The sequence below is a fragment of the Pleuronectes platessa genome, chromosome 20 (genome assembly GCF_947347685.1).
Source record: "Pleuronectes platessa chromosome 20, fPlePla1.1, whole genome shotgun sequence".
NCBI classification, from domain to species: Eukaryota; Metazoa; Chordata; class Actinopteri; order Pleuronectiformes; family Pleuronectidae; genus Pleuronectes; species Pleuronectes platessa.
Genome location: NC_070645.1, coordinates 8,706,455 through 8,731,152, shown reverse-complemented (window position 1 = coordinate 8,731,152; position 24,698 = coordinate 8,706,455). Strand labels below are relative to the sequence as shown.

Genomic DNA, 24,698 nt, shown 5'->3' with positions numbered 1-24,698 from the left:
TTCTGCAGGGGTCTAACAGCCATAGTTTATTCCTCTTGTTCGTAATAAGTTTAATTTCATTCTAATTTACTATTTTACAACATTCTCAGTAGCTGTCTCCTGATTGAAATCCTATTAAAAATAACCTTGAAGAGAATTAAAGGAGATACTGATTAACTCCTCAAGAGTTAGGGGGATCTTCACAAGGTTTTATAGTCTGTATAATTTGTATGGATTAACGTGAATGTGCCAACACTCCTGAGTGTGTGTATATACATTACATGTGTGTGTCAGTGTTTGTTCTCACCTCAGCTGGGGATCCCTTCTCCACAGATTTGATGATGGGAACTCTGTTTCTCTCTTCCAGGGTAAAGCCATAGCCTCCATCACTGGGTCTTATCTGCAAAATGACAAACCTCCCATCAACAAACTTCCCAGTCAGCAGACCGACACATTCTCCAAGAGCACAAACACACATACACACCAGACACAGAAGCTGGTTCTCACAGATAGCAGCTATATGGTGGTATTTGCTCATTCCTTTTGAAAAGACTGCTTACTGAGGTATAAAATTGACTTTTGCAGCGTTATGCCTTTTGCTTCCCACAGCTGCATGTTTCAAAATGATTTAGTGCACCTTTGAATTCCCCAGAGTTGCGGGCACAGTGAGATCACAGCATATTAGAAAGACTGAGAGCTAATCAGTCAACAAGCCCCCGAGTGCTGTGAGTGAGTGTTCACCAGAAGGGACTTGGAGATGACATTCTCCACTATTTTCAGGTCGTGCTTCATGGGTTTGTGTTTGGTGTTGGAGCCCTCCATCTCCTCGTCGGCAAAGAAACGAAACAGCAGGGGCTCGTCCTTGAACTCGCTCTTTTCCAGCACTGAGGGAGGCCACAACAAAGATACATGTAAATAAACACACAAACGCTTGAATAGAGTCTTGCTGAATAATCACATTTCCTGTATAATATTGTTTTGAGACAAAGATTCCAACCACAGTGTTAACACCAGTGGTGATAGAGCCTTTGCTGCAGATTATGCATAAGACACATTTTTGCTGACCATCACAAAATGCAGGGTATACAGTTTTACATTTTGTACTTTGGTACTCTGGTAATTTTACTTATTGTAATGCATTTCGAGAGCAGAAAAAACACGCTCAATCCATCCAATAATGTTCAAAGTGCCAGGTTGAGCCCACACAGTTGAGCGACTACTTGGGGTGAGAACGCATATCTATGTACCCATCAGATACCACATCTTTAAAGTTTATTAGTTGCCCCCAGATAAACGTGAAAGATAAAACTTACTTTCCTTGAAAATAACTTCTTCATACTACTAATAGGCAATAATGATAGCAATCATCACTTCCATTCATAGTTAGTAGCCTACAGCAGTTTAAATTTGTTATACAAGTTGTTTTACATGCAGTTGGTATCAAATCGGTATTCGGTCTTGGCTAATATGCAAAGGCAAGGATTCGGCATGTGTATCAGGAGGGAAGGAAGGAAAAGGAAAAAACTTCTCTGCTGCATTACCTCAAACTATTATGTCACTTTAAAAAGAACAGTACGTGCTTGGCAAATGGAAAAAAGCATTAAAATATCAAATATAGCATGTGACTAAATGGACTAAAACATAAAAAAAATCATTAAAATGTCCTTTAAGACAACTTCTCTCCTTCAATGACCTGAGCTGTCTATTGAAAGAAGAATATGTTCCAACTGTTAACATTGAAAAACTGTGTTTAAGTTTAAATACGTCTAATCGTGACGGTAATGGTGTGACGTGCCAAACGGAGCACGCCCAGGCACTTAAACCGATGCAGCATGTGAGACAGAGAGAGGGAGACCCCACTTTCATTCTCAAAAGTCACTTCTAAATGAACTCCATCTCCACAGCAACACAACGCCTCGACCAAGACATTTTGAGATTTTGGAAACGAGAAATAGCCCTGAGGGAAAAAACTGCGTTTCCATCTTAACATTCCCTCACTTCATTCCCTTTATGATGCGATCGAGTGCCAGTAGCTTTAACAGCCACATCGTCGGGCCAAATAACTCGCAGGCACGAATGGTAGAAATTACCCTGCAGGCTGTGGAAGCTCGAGGACGTTTGATGGCGGGGACTAATTTGTAGAGTGAGGCTTTAACTGTGGTTATGTTTGGAGAAGTTACATCATAGGGCTACGAGGAGACGCGCTGTGACTCATGTGTATGATGTGGACTCGGGTACGAGGGGCGACGCCCACTTATAAACGAGTGTGACTCCTCGTAAACAAACTGTAACTGTGGCAACCGACCGTTTAGCACTTAATCTGTCAAACATCCAGGCGATGTCTGCCGCGCTCTCAAAAGCTAAAGTAAATGATCAGTGCCAATTAACTCACACGCGCACAAGCATGTATGAAGTTAATTATAGTAGGAGTGAACCACACAAACATAAAATTAATTCACTGGATTTCGGAAAAGAACTTCTATTCCTGTGGCGTGTCAAAGGGATTCTAAGTAGAGATGGAAAGAGGAGAAGAGTGGTGGTGTTCTAAAAGAGGACGCTGCAGAGCCAGACGCCCTCTGCTCGGCTTCTCCAAAGCATTCTCATTTGGACTGTGATGGAGAGGATTCCACGGTTAGCGCACAGCATGAGCAGAACTTCTCCTCTTTTTTTTTTTTGTAGCTCTGCAGAGACCCACAGCTGTGAGGAAGGCCGTACCGTGATGCATGAAGCCATTGTCGCACAGCTCCACCCCCAAGATCAACGCTTCCTCCCTCGTCCGGCAGTCGCCCTGCACCAAGAGACAGAGAGAGAGAGAGGAACATTTACACATAAAGTGTGGATTAACTCGTCGAGAGGGGGAAAAAGCCAAAGACAATGACAGAACAGAACATTGTCGACTTAGAGAACAGTGGAAATGTCACACTCACAGCCCCCCCCACCCCCACCCCACCACCACCACCACCACCACCATTGTTCCTGCATCCAAAAACCGAGAGTCACTCCACACTCCATCTTAAACACAGTTAAATTCACGTCTAGACATCAAAGTGTGACAGCTGCTAAAATTCCCGCTGAAGGAGTAGAAGCTCTTCCTATTGCCTGGGTCATATGGACTAGCACACACTCACACACACACACGCACACACACACACACACACACACACACTTACATGCACACAGATATACAATGTCTCCCACATATTCTGTGGTGGTGGCCGTATACATTTGATTTATTTTGTCATCCTGGCCGAGGCCGTCAATCTGTCAACCTCAAAGCTTCCTGTCAAAGTCAATAAAGCGAAGCCGTCAGATCGATTCTGCTTCTCGTTCATCGCTTCCTTTCGCCGCGCTGAGAGCATCATGGCAAGAAACGCTTTGTTGTCTCTGCTCCTTTCGTCTGCAGCACATCTGAAGTGACCCGCCAGTTATGACAACAACCACGTGTCTGGTTTTTCCCCCAAAAGCTTTTTTGAACTTCTCTTTCTTTCCGTCGAGGCACAAATGTTTTCAATATGCTTTAGACATTAGTGTGGCTGACTTAGAACAATGTCTGTGTGAATTATGACGCGGCAATATGTTTGAAGATAATTTCTCAATGTAACTGACAATAATATATTGCAATCTGGCAAATTTATGAATTTGACTAGCATTTGACTTGGAATCATCTATTATTTCAGGGACGCAGGGGGAGCTGGAGCCAATCTCACGGGACATTGGGCGAGAGGCGGGGTTAAACCTGGACAGGTTGCCAGCATTTCATTGGGGCGAATATAAAGAGACATACAACCATTTACATTCACACCTATGGACAATTCAGTGTCTGCAATGAACCTAACCCCATTCTGCATGATTGGACTTCGAGAAGAAGCTGGAGTACCTGGAGGAACATGCATAGAACATGCAAACTCTTCCCTGGCCCGGATTTGGACCGGGAACCTTCTTGCTGTGAGTGTTCACTGCAAACCTTGATGTTAAACTGCTGATCTATGACGTCGTTTTCAGGCTTACCTGTGCAATGAGCCAGTCTATCAGTTTGTTGGCCATCACCACTGACTTGTAGGTCCGCAAGTGGTAGTCCTTATCCCTGGATGGACATGAGAGAAGAAAACACCGGTAAGAATTAGGGAAATCTGCCTTCGAACTTGGACTCTGACATGTTCAACTGTGTGATTCCGTTTAACTGTAATATACCCAGATGGGGAACATGGAGAGTAGTAATTGCTTGGTCTATTTAAACAATGCTTAAAAGGAGACTAATAATTTCCCCTGTCAGCAAAGAGCGGCCACTTTTCAAGCGCTGGCAGTTGCGTCATAAATCCAAGTTGGTTTCTGACAATTGGTGACAGCAAAGCAGCATTCCTCCAGGCACGGCTGGTAACGGCCCCTGCAGTTTTTGGCCCCCGGGGTGCCCCTTGTCAGTCTGGAGTAGCTGTTCTCAGTGTTGCTTTGCCAGACCCAGAGAATGCCGTCTGAAATAGAGCCGTGCCTTTCCCATGAACACAGGGGCCTCTCTGGGGACACGCAGGGGCTGAGCTGCTGGCCCCAGGGAAAGTCCAGAACCGGGGCGTGATCCACAACTCCACCAACTTCCATCAAATGAATAACAACTGCATGCAAGAGCGTGATACGCACACATGCATCCGCACACACATTGTTCAAACAAGTCCGACATGACATGTGGGCCAGGTTTGAGGGTCCAATCTCAGCTGTCTGGAGCTCTTCAGAATAAAAGCGTGAGAGGCCAAACGCTGCCCTGTTTCCTCCACAATGGAACAATCTGTTGCATAACCGTATTTGACAGCACGTGTTGGTCCCTGATGAGGACTGTAGTGCTGCTCTCAGCCGGTGAAGCACATCCCCCTCCTGTGCCATGCATGCACCACACAGACCAGACGAGGCAGCAGGCCCCCTGTTTCCCCCCCCCCCTGAATGAGACACCAGAGCCAGGGAGACTGTGGCTACAGCGGCTGGTGCACAGTTAGGCTGTCAGAGTGAAGAATGGGGGGTAAACTGCGGGCCAGTGGGCAGCCATATGTCCAGCATGAGGAAACAGCAGTTTGAGGAGTAACAGAGGGAAAGGTCAGAGAGGTGCTTTTTAACTTTCTGTCCAGAGAGGAAAGTTTGCCTTGACATTTTTGAAAGGAGTAAATTGATGATGTAGGCAAATATTGCATTTGCGGAATGTTTTTTATGGAATTTATTACACAAATGATGCGAAAGGTTCAAGCTTTAATCAACTGTTTCCAGGCCTGATTAATGAGAGTGTGCCATAGTGTGTGTTACTTTGAAAGTTCTACATACATATATCCATAAATATTGAGATATGGAAGGACTCATCAGCATAATGAGGAAAACGTGTCGATATTTCTTGGACACTGAACTGAAATGCCACTTTTTCTGTTTTTCTATGAAAATAATATATGAGTGACCTTCACTGTATTGTGTGGGTTTACAGCCCTCCACACACTGAAATATTATTTTAGTTACAAAAGATGCAACTGGATGTGTGCACAATATCGGCCTGTAGTGGACATTTCAAACATCGCAAACAGATCACCTGGAGTGGAAGGAATCACATCTTTATTGTGAGGAGAGCGGGATTGTAATTGGGGACATAGAAGCTGTGTGTGTGGGGGGGGGGGGGGGGGCTGGGGGCTGCGTAGTGTACCCTTCGCTCTTTTGCTTCATCTATCTCGCTCTGCCAGGAAATTCGACCTAATTAGGCAGGGGCTGATTGCTCCAATTAAACTCTGGCATTCCCAGGCCCTCTACTGCTTTTGTACTGGGCTCTCAGAATGTGCTGCACAGACATGTCGGCCAGCAACACACACACACACACACACACACACACACTTACACACACAACGACAGTGCACCGACCGAGAGGTTTTACGTCAAGAGGTTTGGCTTCAGCACAAGCACCAGCAGGGTGAATGCTGACACACATAAAAATCTCCCTTTCGGCTTTTTTAATAGCTGGATCACACAATAACACAGAGAGGCTTCTTTGCTGGAATACGTTCAGGATCCGTTTGACCCCCTCAAGCTATCGCACCGTTTTATTGGGGTGAAATGAAAGCTTTTCTCCAGACAATTTTAATGCCATGCTTTGTGGGGAAATACTTTAGTAGCCTGCACCTCATATATGATTGAAATGGAATTTAAACGAAATCCTGCATCAAATCAGTCCATTAAAGTGAGGTGTCTCCCGTCCTGACTGTCAGATGGAGAGATTACACGTGCCATCACTGATGCAGAAAAACCACCTGTTTTGCAAACTGGTTTCAGTCATATTCAAGAAAATGATGAATGAATCTGCTTTCATGTATCGACACTAATTACTTTGGGATTTGCCTGACTGGAAACATCCTGAACAGATAAATGAACGACATCAGTCTCAATATAATCTCCGGAATCCAAAAATCAGATATTTAGATGTCAAAACAGTAATTTTGAATCAAGTTGTGTGTTGAAGATTTGGAATCAAATGGCAACTTTGGTAAAAATGTGCCAGCTAGTGGAAGATGTTGTTTCAAAAATTGCCTGAGGTTGATAAGTTAGAGTTGGGGTCAGAGAGTCGACAATCATTAAAACTACACTTTTGACATTGACCTTCCTCAGCAATGTATCCGTCAATTTCCACTCACATGAGCAGCTTTAGAAAATCGAAGGACAGACAGTATAGAGACAGAAGAAAGACAGATTTTATCAATGTATAGTGAGATGTTTGCCTCCTACAGATCGACTGTGTGAGGCCTTTCAGGAGACAGGCTCAATATGCTGTCAGTCACACTCTGTGAAATACAGAAAACCGATGTATTGTAACTGAAGGGCATCTGTCAAATGTGTACAGAAAGAGCAAGGATGAGAAAATGTCCAGCAATCACCTGCAGGTCTGAATTTAGAAACAGCAGTAAGAACAACAACGGTTCACACAATCACAACTCAAGGTCCATTTACTACCTTTTTCACTTGCTTTCAATGGAGCAGAAATGAATGAGAGATGGAACTGGTTGCAAGCAAGTTCAAATTTAGCAGCTGTTTGAGTTTCAAACATAAAATTTCAGGATTTCTCATCCATTATGATATAAATCTGCGTCCACATGCTGCTGACGACCATGAGATGGAGTGGAAAGACCTGGGAGTCATATTTGGATGGTCAAAATATAATTGAAGACAGTGTGATAGGCTTGAAACCCCTAGAAAAACATAAAGTAGGAGGACATTGAATGTGGATTGTTTTACAAAAGTACAACTTAGATGGTGTAATATAAACTTTCATGGTGATGAAGATCATGCAATGAGCTGAAAGTCCCAGAAAAAACTAGTAGACTTTGAGTGGGTATTGCAATATCAAAGTACCGCATAGAGAGTCATGTAAAAACTTCCATACTCATGAAGACCATGTATTTTGTTATATCAAAATACAATTTAAATGGTTAAGAATGAACTTTTATGCTGACGGACACCACAAAGCCAAGAAAAAAATCAGTAAGTGGATCTTCAGTTAGAATTGTTTACTACAACGACTACAACTATTTCCAAGATTAACAATGAGATTTTACCTATGTGTAGAATCTGATTAGAAGCAACACTAATTCAATCCAAACAACACATTATGCTTTACATACATTTTCCCATCGTTTACCATCAAATCATTCCATGGAACGTTGTAAAATACCTCTCAGAATCACAGAGAGAGATCTGACACAATGTTTGTCATTTATCCGCATCCCACGTGCACTTGTGGCATCTGAGAGACTCAATCTTCTGCACATCTGCGTTTCCAGACCGGGCAGATACAACCTGCCGAGCTGGATCCCCCACAGGCCCTGCTGCACTCCATCACCATCTGTGCCAACCCCTTCTTCCTCGGTTACTCTTTGAAAACAATGAGCTCATAGTTCATCGTGATATTTCTTCTCCTCTGTGGTAGCTTAGTGGCAAAGATGTTTTCAGCAGAAAGAGCCAGATGCTAAGCTACTGGGGCAGCGCCTGGTTCAGTTGCACTATAGAGTGAAGAGAGAAATGGCTGCTCACCTGATGACAGGGGTGAAAAGGCTGTGGAGGCGACAGAAGAGCCGAACGCCCTGAAAAAAAAATATAGAGAGAGAATTTTGGTTATTATCAATGATATGTGTTTAAAGTGTGATTTTAATTACACTGGACTGATCTGCGGTGTGGTTACCTTCGATATGACATCGTGCATGTCACTTCTGGGATGGTAGGTGCCGTCATCGTAGCGAAAGCGGTAAAGCACCGGCTCAGGTTTGAACTGGTGTTTGTCTGTGACTATAAAACGCAATGTAAAAACATAAGTAGGTTTCAAAAGAGGACGGGAAGGACAGACAAGTGAAAAAGTCCCAGAAGGAAAAATCGATTTGTCTCGCTTCAAATTTGAAAGGATAAGAAAACATGGTCAAGTCAAGCAGGGCTGCGTGGAGGAACCAGCTTCCCAGGAAAGCTGAAAACTCAAACCTCCGAGTGGTCACAGATAACTGAGCTACTCAGAGCCCCCCCCCCCCCCCGCTTTAGGGGACTCTGTCGAAAGATCTGTCCAAGAAACTCCAAACAGTAATAAAAATGTGATCTGTATTCTTGGCCGCAGCTGTGTGGATTCCATTAAAGGTTTTTTTTTTTATGAAAAGATACTGTATCGTTTTTCACATGGGGGACTTCTACCAGCACGGTGAGAGAGCTCCGAGGGTCCCGGAGTTATTCCTCTCTGTCAGGGACATTTAAAGCCCAATCTCATTTCTCTGCGAAGGAAGCAATAAAGCACCGCGGGTGATTTAAGATACACCTTGGCTTGGGGCCCTCTAACTCTTTTGAGGAAATAATACACGCAGAGCAGTATATGCATCATTTAGTTTGAATGCAAAAGCTTTAGCCAGTTTAAACCTCATGCACTAAACACACTTGTAGGCAAAAGCTACAGAACAGCCACTGAGGAAATATTACACAGACATTACGGTGAGGAGAGAATCACGTTTTTTAATCCCTTACCTAAACAGTGTGTCAAGGGAGTGTTTAAATGGGATACCTGCTGAGACATGAATGTGACTGGGGGGGGGGGGGGCTTAACTTACCATGGTGGATGATGCCGTTCTCCAGCAGAGCTTGACCCAGGTGAACCCCTTCCTCTGGGTTGCCTGTCTCTCCAATTTCCATCAGCCAAGACACAAACTCACTGGGGAAACACATAACACAACCCGGGCATATGAACACGCATACTCACAGATGAATAACACAAACAAAAAAATCCCTTGTGGGGAAACCCCGTCTCTTCATAAAAGGAGAACGAGTGTGATCGGTGGGGAGAGTCTTAAATTTACCCTTGGTATTCAAGAGAGTCCTTAAAACTCAACATTTACTCGGAATTGTTGTGATTATGGCAGCAAACACAATCTTGGCTAAAATGTATCATTTGTTTTGATGAATCCACCAGGATGCTTCTGTTGGTGTGTTCTATTTAGATAAACTTTATTTATTTTAGAAACAGGATGCAACACTGTACGACAGACACAAAGGATTGGAGTGGATCATGACACGTTCTTGGTCCATCATGTTGTTGATGCACCACATCGTTTACAAGAGGAAACAAACCAACCACACAATCGACAGACACAGCATCCAATCGTCTGATGGGCCCAAACGAGCAAAGTGGTAAATAATTCTCGATAATTTAGTTCTTCCCACAGGCGGCAACTCAGAGAGAGAGAGAGAGAGAGTGAGAGAGAGAGAGCAAAAAAGAAAAAGAGTGATAGGAATAAACAGAACAAGAACAAGCAGTAACTTATCAGATTACATCCTCTATGTCCCGTCTCCCCACAAAAGTAAAACAAACACGACCAGCATTACCATCGGAATTCGGTGGATTTCACTTCCAGGCCACGATAGAGGCGACTGGGCCGAGTGTGAAGCCAACAAGGCCATTTAGAATCTTTTTTCAGGGGGAACATTTGACCAGAAAAACACCACACCTCCCAACATCTTGTCCTCTTTAACCACTCATTCCCGAAGCCTCTTCTCTCTGCAACAAACCATCGGGGAAAAACAAAAAGTGCCTAACAATGTCAATTCGTCAACCTCTGCACCTTCAACCACGGAAGGAAAAACACCCTGAAAGTTCGGAGGGTGGAATTCTCAGGGCCTCAGGCGGATTAGGGTCACATGCACAATAAACAGTTTCGAGCCATTGAAAGCTACATGTGGGTCTGGAAGAAATTGAGCAAATCATACACCCCAATTGCTTAGACCCTCATGTACATCAATCATTTCAGAGGTTAGGTTATTCTGTCAACCAGCGTCCCACCATGACCATTGAGGTCCATTTTATGCATTTAGCTTATTTTGTGTTTACTTTGTGCTACTGTGTGGATTTACAAAGTTAAATTTTTTTTATTTCATATCACCCACTTTTCTGCACTATCAAGGAACTTAGCAATATCTAAAACAAAATGTGTGACAGTCCTGTTGAGACACATTTTTCACTGTCAAATTGTAAATTAAAAAATTTGTGGATATTTGTTTCTGTCCAAATTTTGACTTTCTCAAATTTTTTCATGAATTTTTTTAGATTATACAGAAAAAGTTAGAATTGGAAATCAAGTTTTTAGATTAGGATAGCCGGGAAACTGGAAGACCATGAATATACTGTATCTCCCAGATGTTCCTATTCAGGTTCTGCTTAAATCCATCATTTGTTTTTTCGCTGATCATGTGAACGTTGTATTCCCAGTGATGTCAAAAAGAAAGAGCAGAAGCTGACTCAGGGAAAAGGGCTTTTCTCACAGGATGTACGACCTTTTCATTGAGCTCTAAAAGGGCGTTTCCTTTGGAGTCCATCACAACAGCTGACACTACCGTCTTTCATATGTAGAAAACACAAACACTTTGAATCCCTTTGCTTTTCCTGTTTAAAATGGTCAAGTATCAAGCGTAGGTGGCTGTCAGAGACATTCTCTCTGAGGAATTACACCGTCTGCGAAAACCCAACAACAAATAAGATTGTACCGGTTTAGGGGAGGAGTTCAGGGCCCAGAAATAGCTCTCGGCTTTAACAAAAAAAGAAAAATAAGTAGAATGTCCAAAAGAGAACGAGGAGTACTAGGAGGAGAATAAAGAGAAAGCGTTTCACAATGGAGGGAGTGGGCCGACTTGAAGCCATAGGCAATGTGGCTTTCATCAGAGACATACCATGCTGGTTCCAATTCGGCAGTTACGCCTACATGTAATCATCTCCAAAAACCATGGCAGACCAGGGGAAGCACAGAGGGGCTCGGGATGTCTTCTCACTCACACGTGGTCATCCAGGTGTCGGCAAAGTTGTAAATAGAGGGATAGGTTTTCCAAAACGTGCTTCTTCTCCGGGGCTGCTTTCTCACCATCTGATCTCCTCAGACTCAATGAGGGGCCTCCTCACGACCAGCGTTTGATCCTTTTAATCTCTTTAGCTGACAGATCCATTCCTCCTCCAGACCACAAAGGGTTCTGGTGTTGCCTGCTCGGACCAGAGGAGAAAGTAACTCCTCACTCCAAACCGCCATGAAATGTAACTTGGCCACAACTATGTCCGACTGGGTTTTTTTCACTCCATGCTTTTAGAATAACAAGGAGTTTGAAATAACAAGGACTGTTTAAGCTAAGGTGACTTAAAGTGTGGTCATGACTCGTGAAAAGAACTCTAAACGTGATGGGGTGTCCACGAGGCAAATTTGTGATCTCAAAAGTCAAGATAGGAGCAAAGCTTTAATAACACCCAGCCCGTTTTAAAATTGCATGGTGTCATCACTCTATAAAAAGACCTCTGGCTGTCACACATGCATTTTTCATTTTCAAACATGGGGAGCTCTTCGGCTGCAGCCAGATGTTTGAAGATTTTATTATCCCCGATCCAGCTCTGTCACCTTCTCAGTCTCACAGAGGCCGTACTCCCCACATGGGGCTTACGATATTGTGAAGAATGGACTTAAGAATTGAGGTTATAGGTTTCTGTGCTTTCCCTGCTAGGGAGAGCACAGAAACCCATCAATCCCATCAAGATTTCTTATGAAAAGGTTTCAGGCTCAATAAAAGGAATATTATATCACAGTTTGAGGATTGGGTGGTGGTGTCGCCTTAATACTTGATTCTGAGTTCGACTGCAGGAGATCTAGAAGTACATTTAAGCATTAATTAAATATTTGCCTGTGTGATGAACCAGGGAAACTGACACCAAGAAGTCTACATCTTACATGATAAAAGCAAACTGAAACTCATGCATATTTAAAATAGCTCAAGGATGGGATTTTGATCAAAGCACCCTTTACAGTAAATATTCTCACCTTTCAGTAAATGCAGGAGAGTTGGGACTTAAGGATGGGAAGTGCCCAGGTGTCACCGTGAAAACTCGAGGACACTATGATAATGAACATGTGACAAATACACATAGCTGCCTTCTGGACAAACAGGTCCTCTACCTCACGGATTCCGACGAGGTCGAGAGCGGGCAGTCAGCTGAGCCGCACAGGGATATCGCCCTGTGATTTATGACCGGCATTCAATGGCCAATCCGTCCCCAGACGCCACACCGATAATCCTTAAATAAGATTCATGGGCTAAATCTGGCTGGATTGGATTTTCCCATGGCTGAGAGGACAGATATACATAACACACAGCCTCCCGACCAAAAAGCAGAGAACGCTTTCTCCTTCCAAGCTGCTGTCTTTCCAAATCCTTCCCAATTTAAAAATGAAAGCCGGGCTGGAGAAACCGATCTCTATTACAAGAGTGTTTTCATAATCGGCACTTGACTTTCTACCCGGCCTCACCGCCGATTTTATACAAGATAAGCAAAGCCCCACGAATCTGAAAAGTACAAATACACAGAGCTGGGTATGGACATTTATTCTGTTTCATCTGAGAGGCTCAGTCATCCACACCTCACCCCCTCACATGTTTACACTGTATCTTACAGCGTGGTCATACAGAGGAAACCGCAACGGCTGAACACTTTGCCGCTTCTTCACCGGACACACCACAGTGTTGAGATCAGCGACGGGAGCCGTACCTTCCGAGGAAGCACTTGGGGAAGGTGGTGAGCTTGCGCTTCCGATCCTTAATGAGGTGGCCCTTGGTCATGAGGTGGTAGAGCTTCTCCCCCTTCTCTGACACCATCACCCACGTATCCTGCTCCATGCCGAGCCTCAGACCTACGTAGCGGAGCGGGGGAGGGAGGGAGGGAGCAAAAAAGCCTCTCAGTGTCATGACATTAATAATCTTCCACTCAGCTCGACTAGATGTGACATCAATTACTAAATGAAGAAGGTAAATGTCTGCTTATTCCAGAAGATTATTAGCAGTGCCTTTCCGTGTCTGTCTTCCAATGGTCTGAGGCAGGTTAGTCAGGTTAATGATGGACATTGTGAAGAGTTTATCATGTACACAATCTCACAGTAGAGAAAACTGAACATCTGTTGTCCTCACGGTGTGTTTTCCTGAGACAAAAAGAGACAACCTGCACTTCTGTTCTAATGCCCTAAAATCTCTTCCACATATTCAGTTTAAATTGCTTTGCAGTGATCTTCTAGCCTGGATGCCAGACGAACTTAGCCCCGCCCACAACATTTTTGGTCGGGCAGTTCGGTCTGGAGTCGCTCCATTGGGAAAAAATCATGGGGCGTGTTTCAACTGACCAGGAAGTAAAATTCCTCTTCGCTCAATTGGATAGACCTACAACCAATCAGAGCAACGTAGTATGTGACGTATGCTAAGCAACGCATTGTGAGTTATTGACTAACCCGGGTTCACACCGGACGCTTCAGCGCAGCGCCAAGCCTTAAATAACAGCTGGCTCCCATCCACTCCCATGTTAAAACTTTGTGCCGGTCACACCGGAGGCTGAAGCACCGCGAGGCAGCCTTGGCGCAGCGCGGTGCTTCAGCCTCCGGTGTGACTGGCACAAAGCCGTGCAGTGATCTACTGGATCAACGGGTGATATTATTAGCGCTGCCCGGCGGTTCAGCGTCGCTTCAGTGTCCGGTGTGAACAGCCAAGCGCCGGGGCGATAGGGATTAGCGCGGTGCTCTGGCGTCGCCTCCACGTTCTGTGTTCCTCTTTCAAAATGAATGTGCTGTCGATATCTTCTAAAACAGACTCAATGGCAGCATCTACACATCGCAGCTCGCCAGCGGCAGGCATGTTTGTTGAAAACGAATTCAACCCAAGGGCACTGTGATGACGTGGCTGATTACGTTACCGTTGATCATCTGTCAATCATCGTATAAAGCCCGCCCTGACAATCTGATTGGCCCGGTCGGGCCATAATTTTTTCCCAATGGAGCGACTCCAGACCGAACTGCCCGACCAAATCTGTTGTGGGCGGGGCTAAGTTCGTCTGGCATCCAGGCTAGTGATCTTCTCAAACACAGCATATATTGTCAGTTCTATAATCCACGACAAAAGTTAAAATGGAAAAAACAAAAAGGGGATTTTTTCCCCTGACTGAAACAGTGAACAGCCCCCCCACCCTGATACTGACACACCAAAACGTCCCCTTACTTTTCCTCCGCTCCCTCTCCTTCATGACAGCCTCCAGCCACTCCTGCTTCTCTTCCGGGGTCTTGGCCATGCAGACGAACCACTTGTTCTTGGCCGTGTTGTGGATCTTCCAGCCGTTGTTCACTATGTTCCCGCTGCTGTGGTAGTCGGCTGCGAGGCAGAGGAGGAGAAGAGCACTCAGACAAGAGTTCGACTTACACCAGTTTTTTATAAAGCTCCCTCGGAGGGGTGGAACGATAGCAAATGAACTTGTTTCACTGATTTAAGTTTAAGAGTCGTTTTGAAAAGGGAGGGCCATCACTCAGTGGTCACTGGTGATCCTGACACTGTGAACAGAGTTGTCGGGAAGTCGGACTCGCAGTAAGACAAAGGTAACCGCATTAAACAGAGCAATAACATGGGGCACATATGATGATCCAATGATTTGATTCACAGAGAACCAGCAGGAAATAGACAAAAACACTCTATACAACATGCATCACAACAACTGAGAATATCACACTCTATATCTGAGGACTCATTTTTCCCAGATGTTGCACCAGCCCTCATACCCTCATTATTGAGTGGTTTATCGATTAATCATTCTTCTCCTTTGATGAGATAAACAAGGGCACACGCCATGCAGGAGAGGAGCCATCCATCAGCATTATTTCAATCTTTTCTTCAGAATCCTCCTGCAAAGCCGCCCGTTGCTTGTGATTTACCGCCTACCGCCTAATCTCAATCATTAGAGGCGTTTGTCGACCTCAGGCAGCAAGTGTGTGCTTTGGGAAAAGGTTGTGGCGCTTTCATTGCACAGGAATCTCAGCTGAAATACCCCTGTCGCCCTGCACTTCAGATCCAGATCGGCCGCCTGTGGAGCAGAACACCCACGAGTCACTGCACCGCCGCCTGCCTCGCGTGTTTATCCGCCCGCTCCCTCCTCAAACGCTTCCGTCTCTCACCGAAAAACACCCAATATTACGGCCCAACTAGGCCTGCAGCGGAGGAAATGATGGCTTCTACAAATATAAATGATAATCGTTGGCTATGCGAGGCCAAGAGACACAAGCGCTCGAGTTCACCGAGTACCAGCAGCGGCGCATACCCGAGGACATGTAACTATAGATGTCCAAACAATGTTTATAGGTAAATCTCATTTTTCAATTGGCGATCCAAGTTTTTAAAAAAAATCACACGGCCGCGCACCAGCTCAGGCCAAGGACTGGGTTGTCAACTTTCCTGTGTGGGTAATTATGGCATATTTTTAAACTCCGGCTGCCAGGAGCGCTGAAATAAAACATGAGGATGTGAGAGCGGGGTGAACGAAGACAGGGAGAAAGAAAATCAAACATTTATTTGTCCAAAATAAATGTTGGCTCTTTTTAGAGGAGCACTCACCCGTGCCGTCGTCCACATTTTCCACCTCCATCACCTCGGTGTTGATTCTCCCTCTGAAGAGGTAGCGAGGACCCTCCGTGGCTGCCTTGCTGTTTTTTAAACGCCTTAAACAAAGATAAACAACCGCATGAGTTAGCCAACATGATTTAATCACATCATGTTATGACACTTCCTGTGCAATTTCTCTCACTCAAAGTTCATTCAGGGTTTTACAGGCGACTAATTTCACTCATATGATGTTTGTCCATATGTACAAATCAAATCAGGTGAGGAGGTTATTGAATTTAAGGTCACGGCTACACATTTCTCTGGCTTTCTCTCTTTCTCTAGTTGAAGAGTTTGTGTGAATGACGTGCAGACACAAAAATGCTTCCCACAGTGCATTGCTCCCTTTTCTCCAGGAAAAAACTGGTGCAGTGAATAATTTAGGAAATCCATGCTCTGTAGGCGTACAGAGGCTGGGGGAAATAAGAAATTAGCAAGAAAGAAAAACAATTTTTTTATTCTGTCGCTTAAGAAAATACACACAGCAATTACACTTTGCATTAATCTTCTGCTTTGTGGGTTTTGTCGGTGGAGCAATGAAAACAAGAGAGAGCAGACACCTGTTTTTCTTCTTGCAGTAAACCAGGAGCTTGTCAAACAGGAAGAAAATCCTCTCTTGTATGTTTCCAGCTGAGATCTTCAGCAGGACGCCATGCATGAGCATCTCCGTACACGTGTCTGTTATATTGGAGCCCTGGAAATGGACATATAGACAAAAAGGTCAAACACACAGAAAAAAAAAACAGAAGCTTGGATAAAGACTGACAGGATTTAAAGGAAATACAGAAAAGATGTCGTTCTATCTATAAAAAAACATCACTGGGATTTGTTTTCATCATAATATAAAGTGTCTACGCTGCAGAAAGATTCTACAAATTACTTCTATACCGTTCACATTTCACATATAGTGTCTGAGCAGGAGAAGGGATTACAAAGCCCCGGCCTTTCCTGTTACCTCTCAGGGGTCTGTGAAAACACTCCCTGCTTCCTCGGAGCAGATTGCCGCGGGCCTTTAGAATGCGCAGTTGTTAATAGCTTCTATAGAATAACATCCCTTGCAGTCGAGCCCATGCGTTGCATTGTCGCGCTTGGTCACCATATTGGTTGGGGGTTCCTGCTGCATGTGATTAAGTGTGTTGTCGTTTCCCTCACCTTGCCTGTTCTGGGACTTTATGTACCCCCGTCCGACCGGGCCCTCCTGAGCTAAAAATATCTCCCATGCGCACAGCACCGGAAAATGTGCTAAGCATTTCCTCCTGCTGGACACATCAGCGAGCCAGAACCTATCCCCACTTTTTCCCTCGTTCTCTCCTCACCCTTTTTCTTCTCCTTCTCCTCCCTATTTCCCCTCCTCTTGATTCCCCGGTCTATTCCTCTATCTCTTTCATTCCTTCCTCCACTCTTTTTCTTTTTTCTCCTGCTGTTTCAGGGGCCTTTTAACTCCCCAGCCCACGGCCAGATGTTAAACTAATTTGAAGCCAGTGATGTGTGCACACCAGGTCCACACGGGTCCAGACTATGTAGCTGCATTTCCTCAACAGAATAACCAATTCTTTCCCTTTGTGCTTCATACGTGCTCAAGACAAACTTGTACCTCTTTCCCTGCCTCTTTATTAAATGTTTCTGTGTTTCTGCAGCAGTTTTCTATCACTCTTCACATCAACCTTGGTCCAAGCCAAAGCTCCACACAGGGCGTATTCATTCTTAAACTTAAGCAACACTTTAAACACTCAGTCATCTCTAAATTTCAACCCTTTATTTTTATAGGCAGAACTTACAACTGCAGTAGAGGATGAAAAATTGGAAAATGATTAAACAGGAAAGGCCATTAGTTGAGGAAAAGTTCAGTAAAAAGTTCAAATCTCGACAAACTTAAGTAGATGTGAAAATAACCAATTTCAAATAAACAAGACAAGTAAACCTCACGCGTGTGAAGTGAACCACAACTGAAAACTACTAACCTCTGGTCTAAAACTAACTTGCTCGGTGAGCAGTGACATAACACAGACACTTCCAACACTAACCTAAACTGGCAATCACCGCCCTGACAAATGCTGGCAGCCATCGACCATGGTGACCACGACGGGCCATCGCCCTGTCTCTCCCACGCGAGGTGAACCTGCCAGGAGGCCCCGCGGGCAGCCAGCTGTGGACCAGGTCAGCGCTAACAAGCAATCAGCCCGGGCGGAGGAGCAGGAATGGAAAAAACAGCAGTTCTCCCAATCATCCTCATCCTGCAGTCGTTCCTCAAAACACACCCACACAGAAATGCACGATGCAACCGTCACTCAGCTCACTCGCCTTTTTCCCCCAATATACTTTCTCTTGTCTCCCTCTCAGCTCCATCTCATGTAGGGCTGCAGAGTCTGGCGTGCAGCAGTTACAGGGTCCTGCTCCAGAATGAGCTAATGTGTACAATTAATAAAAGTAATGAGGAGAAACCGCAGAGTGGCTGCCGCCAGGATCACGTCGGGTACAAGATGTGTCACCCCACCCAACACTAAGCCTCAGCCTAATCACCTTGTTCTTAGATTGCATGTGTTTGTATGCATGTGTGTATATATGAAAAGGCTGCAGTGTTTATTTTTTTTAACCAATAGGCAGAAACAATGAGATTACCACTTGCATTTGATATGTGAAACCCTGACTTTACATAAATTCCTAATTATCTGTCTGTTTTCTTTCTGTCTATAGTATATTAATGCTTTCAAGATGTCCTTTTTCATAAACATTGGCTAAATATTTATGTTTCTACAGTATATTTTACTCTGAAAGATGAAAAGAACGTACTCAAAGCTAGATAAATGTTCTGGTAATACTATAATAACATTGTAATGTTGACAGTGATCCAAAAGCAACACATTCAGAAAAAACTACTTCGGACACATGTGACGAAGTCCAATCAGGCTCCGCTGAATCCTGTCTCACTCACATCAGGATCGAAAGCCTCAGTAAAAACAATCTGTTACTTCTTACACCTTAGTCAGAAGCTGTATCAACAAACGCAGCATCTCTATGTCTGCATGTGTCCAGGAAGCCAGTTGGCCCTGGCATCTCATCCTTCTTCAGAATTACCACCACTGTTTTCTCTTCCCAACCAGCACTGGGCCTAATGACCCCTTATTAAAGACGTCCTAGAATGCAGGAAGAAAAACTAGTTTATTAGGCAACTTTCCCAGGCTGAGGAGTGCGGCCTACCTGACGATGATTGGATCAGTCACCTCAAAGCATAACTGCTTTAACGGCAGGCTCATCCAGGCGGAGAGAATTTGGTCATTGTGAATACAAGTCATTGTTCCCGCAGCGAACGTGAAGGCTTAAAAGGCTACAAAAGTCACGCCACTTGGAATTCTTCTAGAATTGCTGGCAAAGGGCTAAGTGGCTTTAAATAAGTCATGACTTGGAGCTTTGGCGGGGGTTAGCACAGCTGTTTGAGTTAAAGGGAACAGAAAGACCTGACAATACGACACAGAGTCAACACAGCTACTTAGGGCAAACGTATTGGGAGAGAATTGAACAATAGGACACTGTGTGCAGTTTTGTCGCGGCTCACCTCCCAACCCTCGATGTGTGACTGCCATTCCTCCAGAATCTCCAGCTTCTCCATCTGTCTCTTGGCCTCGTTTATGCTGGAGCACACGGCCTTCATCACATGCAGAGACTCCTGCACCAGGGCGTAGTCGTTGTGCTTCTTGGGAGTCCTCTTCAGCAGCTCCTGCGTATGTAAAAAGAAACCACATATGTGCAGACAGACATGACCCTGAATGAACTCAAATATGTGGCAAATCTCTCGCTAATTGTAATTTGCACAGAATGAAAAGCAGGGAAGAAAAGTTAATTTGGTTTTGTGTCCACTCCACGTTCTATTACCAGTTCCTGAGTGGAGTGAGTGAAACTTCTGCTACAGCCAGCCGCAGTGGGGAAAGAAAAAAAGGCAATGGCAATCTCTGCATCTCTAGTCTAAACAGAGCTTCAGCATGTCAGTTTCTAGAGGGCTGATTTATGCTGCTCTGGATATATCCTCAGCCACTGATGGTAATCTTTGTCATCGTGTGGAGAGAAGGATGCCCCGACAGCTGCAAGACTTCAAATGGCAACGCATCGGATTACCCCCTTATTATTATTACATCTCTGTTCCCTGCACTCTTGGCTGTTTGGAGAACACTCGGGTGAATTAATAGGTCATAACAAGATGAATGACACGGGACGGCTCCGGATCAATGACTCCAACAAGCCTTTGAAAGCGCGTTTCGTTTCGCTCCGCTCGCGTTTCACGTCAGGAAATGGAAATTGCAAAACGAAAAAAGAAAAAAAAACGCAGAGTGCAGGTATGAATGGGCCCAGTCAAAACGTCTGGACGCGCAGCTGGGCAGAGGATGTGATGAGAGGTCTTGTGTTATTTCTATGATGTGGTTGCGCCGGAGAACTGAAGCAGGGAAGTGTCCGAATATGAGACTAGTGTTTCATTAGCGAGGGAGAGGTTGATGTGAATGGGAAGGGACGGCCCTGACTAATGACTAGGCGGTGGTGGATGAAAAAAAGAGGGGTAGAGGGCGACCTACAGAGGTGGCACAAGGGTGTGGTAACTCCATGACGCATGGACCATACTCACTCTGAGAAGCAATGGGTACTTGCAGATCCTCTGGATGGGAGCTACCAGGTAACCCTCCAGCGGCACCTCTGTGTTTTTTCGGCCTCCGAGCAACATGCAGTTCTGCAGAAGAGAAGAGGAGAGGAGGTTTAACAAGACTGATGCTAGAGGCTATGAGGCGTCCATGCTTATTGTAGAGAAAACCAACACTCGGTGTTCAGCCTGGATTATTTGGTGGTTTGATGGGTTATAGAGCCAATCTTTAATCTTCCAAACAGCCCACAGAACCATCAGGGCCCCCCGATCGGGATGCGACCACAAAAGCCAATGGGAGCTTCAGAAAGACTGGAGCAGCTGAGGGTGCTGCCAACCAACGTTAAACATTCTGAGACGATCCTCAGCTAGCGTGCTACCGTTATCAAATTATAAGTGACAGTAGAAGAACAGACAACCAGCGCTCACTGCGTCTTTCGGATCATTTTCCCCTCCACTTGTTTAGTCTTCTGCTTTTGTTTATTAACATTGGAGGAAGTTGTCGCTCCACGCCAACTCTCCAATTAGTTTCGATCTGCTTCCTGAGATCACATGACAATCATGAGACGGTGCATCACTGCCTCTAGAGCAGTAATCTAAATGAATATCCCGTAGTGTGTGAAACGCCATTATTTTCTGATATGCTAGTTAAGGTGTGTTTTTAATTAATATCTGTGATTTTCCTTATGTTTGCTTTGCAACCCCGATTTGGCCTTTAAAACTCCTGTAGCCTGAGCCCAGCTTAAGTGGAATCATGAGTGATTGAAACTGGGCTCGAGGATTCCCCTCGTGAAAACACACCTCCTCTTTCCCTCAGACATACAAACACACTGTGAGCCACGCACGGCAGCTGGACAGTGTACAGCCGTGTACTCCGTGTTCCAGCGTGTCTGACAGCTGATGTGACTCTGCCTGATGTGTGGGCGTTCTCCCTGTTCCTGTCCCGACACTCGGAGACACTTTCACTGCCACAGGGGAGCATCATGTTGCGAGAACAAAAGATGACCACATCCCCACTGCTGGCTCTCTAAACTGTGTGTGTGTGTGTGTGCACAAGGGGAGGTCAAGAACACTCTCAACATTTTTCTTTTTAGTCACAGCTCCTCGCTTGTCCTCTGTTCAATCTTTTTTTTTTTTCACTTTTCATTGTTGACAGTTTGTAATTCTAGTCCTTCTCACTCCTTCGCCCGGGAGCATCACACTCTGGCATCGCCGCACCCCGTCGCCCTGCATGTTTTAGGCCTTCCATAAAAAACAGAGCGCTTTGAAATTGAGATCTACAGCAGAGTTACAAACCCAGCAAAACCAGAGTACGACCACAGACTTGTATTGATCGACCGGTTCTGGTGTGAGGCACGTGACCTTTGGACTGAATTTAATGGAGTGAGAAATGAAACACACTCATGTGCACATACTAAACACGGGATCAGAGAAGAGCGGCCACACGATCTCCATGTCTGATTTACTGTCGGTGTGTGCCTTTAATTTAGGAAGACGGAGGGGGGGAGGTATTAATTGACTTTGATTTAATGGGGTCTTTATCGCCGCGACCTTTCAGTGACCTAACCTTTCATCAGGGCTGTATCGGTGTCTTGTTACTCTCCAACGTGCACTCAGCTATGGGCTAATACACCTCAGGTCACCTCCCAGGCCCAGTGATGACCAGGGTGGGGATATCCGCTAACCTCCACTAAACCTCTGACCCAGTGACCGCTGTTAAACCCGGGTTTGTTGTTAACAGTGTAATCCGGCACCTCCTCTTCATTTCAGGTGAGAGGGAGGTGAGAATGGATATTAGCAGCTGACCTCATAACCACGTAGGTCAGCTGGGTCACTTTGTTAAACCGAAGTTAGACGCTTCATTAATGCTACATTTGAGGATTTGGCTCGATCATCTCTAGGAATGCTAGTTAGCTAATGTTAGCATATTAGCCAGACAAGGTTTGACTCTTAGTTGATGCTACATCTGATGGTTATTTAGCATAGTTTGTAATAGCGCAGCATATTGGCAAACAACTAAATTCAGCATGTTAGCATGTTAGCACCTGAATATGAAATATTATTGATAATTATCAGTTGGTTCTGGGGGCTGTTTGGAAGGTTAAAGATTGAACATCGAACATCTCCAGACCAGATTTCTACTCCGATTCTCAGAGTTCAAGGGGCCATAAATTCCTGTAATCTGAGCCTAGATATAATCAACCAACGGCAATTCAAATCACCATTGTAACAAATGAACTAAACTAAATGTGTACATACTCTATATCTTTAAACTAATATTTGACCGTGGATTTAAATACAGAACTTTTTTGAGACTGTATCTACTCCATCACAGAATATAAGCGACTGAACATGTGTCACAACTTGTACATTATGTGGACCTTTACAGTCGCCTCTCACCAGTAAGCACGTGCGGACACTTCTGATCTTATTGAGCTCCAGCAGCAGTCTCTGCGCCTTCTCGTGGTTCCCGCAGTATTCGTCGTAAATCTGGAAACGGCTCTTCTGCAAAGAGCCAGAGAGAGACAGACAGAAAATGATCATTCTGCGATTATTTTTACAGATGGAAAGCAAGAGAAAGAGGGTGACAAAGTCAAAAAAAGGAGAAAAAAAGGAAAAAGAGAGGAATGAATTACCTTGGACAAGGCAATATATAAGAATTATAGGATTCACAGCCAGTATATATTCTTCTCCATACTCTACTCTACATCATGAAATAAATAATGTATATGTGGTATGGGGGGGCTACTATTGTATCCTGTCATCTGCCTTGCAGTCATATGACCAACAACTTTCCGCCAAAGCATTTTTCTTGACATCCATCTTCCTTTGTGTTTAAGAGGCAGCCGCAGGAGCCGGCCACACGTCTTCTAAATCACTCACTTCAAAGTCACCACGGTCTTCAGCCGCCAAGCTCTGCCTCAGAAGACGAAGCTGGCGAGGTGGAGAGATATAATGACCATAACAACGAGCAGGAGCACGTATAAAAACACAATATGACCGACTGTGCATTATTATTTTCTTCTAGAATCACGTTTTCTAGAGAAATCGATTTATGAAGAAGATTTCTTTGTCGGAGGGAGTTCGCTATTTCTGTTGTCCAACAGGGAGGAGTGGAGTCTTAAGTCAGAGTGGACCACAGTCCAGTTGGCTTAGCTTTCACCAATTTGTGTTTCTGTAGTAAAGCTGGATTGTGTAATGCAATCTTGGAACATTTTAAGTACATCAACACAGAGAAAGGAAACTTTAAGAAAAAAGCTGCAGATAAACAGAAAGAAAGCAGAGAGAGGAAGAGGAAAGAAAGAAAAGTATTATCTCTAAGGTTTCACATGATCGCTCATGACTGACTACTGGTCGTCAGTCATGGGTTTTTAGTTATGCTCCAAATTATGATCCATTTTCTCAATGAGGTCATCTCATCAAAGCCCCACTGTACTATCTGTGCTGTTGAATCAGCTTTCATTCACCTGTATCAGCAGCATCCTGAGAAAGAGAAGCCACCGAAAGCCGACCAGGAAAATAGTAAGATTTATTAGACTTTGAAACCTATTATATGCCAGTGTGCCCCCGGGCTTTGTATCAAAGAAATGTGATATATAGCAGGAGGGAACAGTATATCAGAGCCCTATCAAGCATATCACACATGTGCTCTGCCTCATCTTGGGTAATCCAGAGAGATCAATTGATAACATGTGGGTTATCTTATCATTTTCAGGAGCACAAGGAGGCGTATCAGGATTTGAGCTCTGACAGTAAAGAAGGAGGGAATCTCCTTAGATTACAGGCTCCTGTTTTCAGACGTGAACTCAGGAAAATATTCAGACAATTGCAGGCAAGATGTAATTTTTTGTCTTATGAAGTACACAGCAGGAGATTGTTCTTAGTCAGACAAATTCACAGCAACAGGGAAAATCTCTGGAGCGTTCAGGCGAGGTTTGGCGCCGGGGTAGAGCATGCAGGAGGCAGGACATGACGTGTATGTCTAAGTTGAAGCCTATTCGCTCGCTGAGAATTCTATAGACATTATCCTGCTGTATTCTCACAGGGTTTTTTCTTGGAGGAAAAACTCCTGACAATGTCCAGGGTAACGACTGAGGCAAGAGTTTTGTGCATGTCTGAAAGCAGCTTA

General features: G+C 44.6%; 1 protein-coding gene across 1 annotated transcript in view; it reads right to left on the bottom strand.

Moving 5' to 3' along the window:
• prex2 (phosphatidylinositol-3,4,5-trisphosphate-dependent Rac exchange factor 2) overlaps window positions 1-24,698 on the bottom strand; it is an 86,396-nt gene that overhangs the window by 43,817 nt on the left and 17,881 nt on the right. Inside the window, exons 4-17 of the mRNA XM_053412772.1 lie at window positions 22,970-23,074; window positions 20,558-20,659; window positions 19,499-19,660; window positions 16,506-16,639; window positions 15,901-16,004; window positions 14,521-14,670; window positions 13,031-13,172; window positions 9,069-9,169; window positions 8,168-8,271; window positions 8,020-8,069; window positions 3,988-4,063; window positions 2,695-2,767; window positions 721-863; window positions 287-379 (exon numbers count right to left, since the gene is read on the bottom strand). Coding sequence (XP_053268747.1) covers window positions 287-379; window positions 721-863; window positions 2,695-2,767; window positions 3,988-4,063; window positions 8,020-8,069; window positions 8,168-8,271; window positions 9,069-9,169; window positions 13,031-13,172; window positions 14,521-14,670; window positions 15,901-16,004; window positions 16,506-16,639; window positions 19,499-19,660; window positions 20,558-20,659; window positions 22,970-23,074 — 1,539 coding nt within the window. The remainder of the gene's footprint in view (window positions 1-286; window positions 380-720; window positions 864-2,694; window positions 2,768-3,987; window positions 4,064-8,019; window positions 8,070-8,167; window positions 8,272-9,068; window positions 9,170-13,030; window positions 13,173-14,520; window positions 14,671-15,900; window positions 16,005-16,505; window positions 16,640-19,498; window positions 19,661-20,557; window positions 20,660-22,969; window positions 23,075-24,698) is intronic.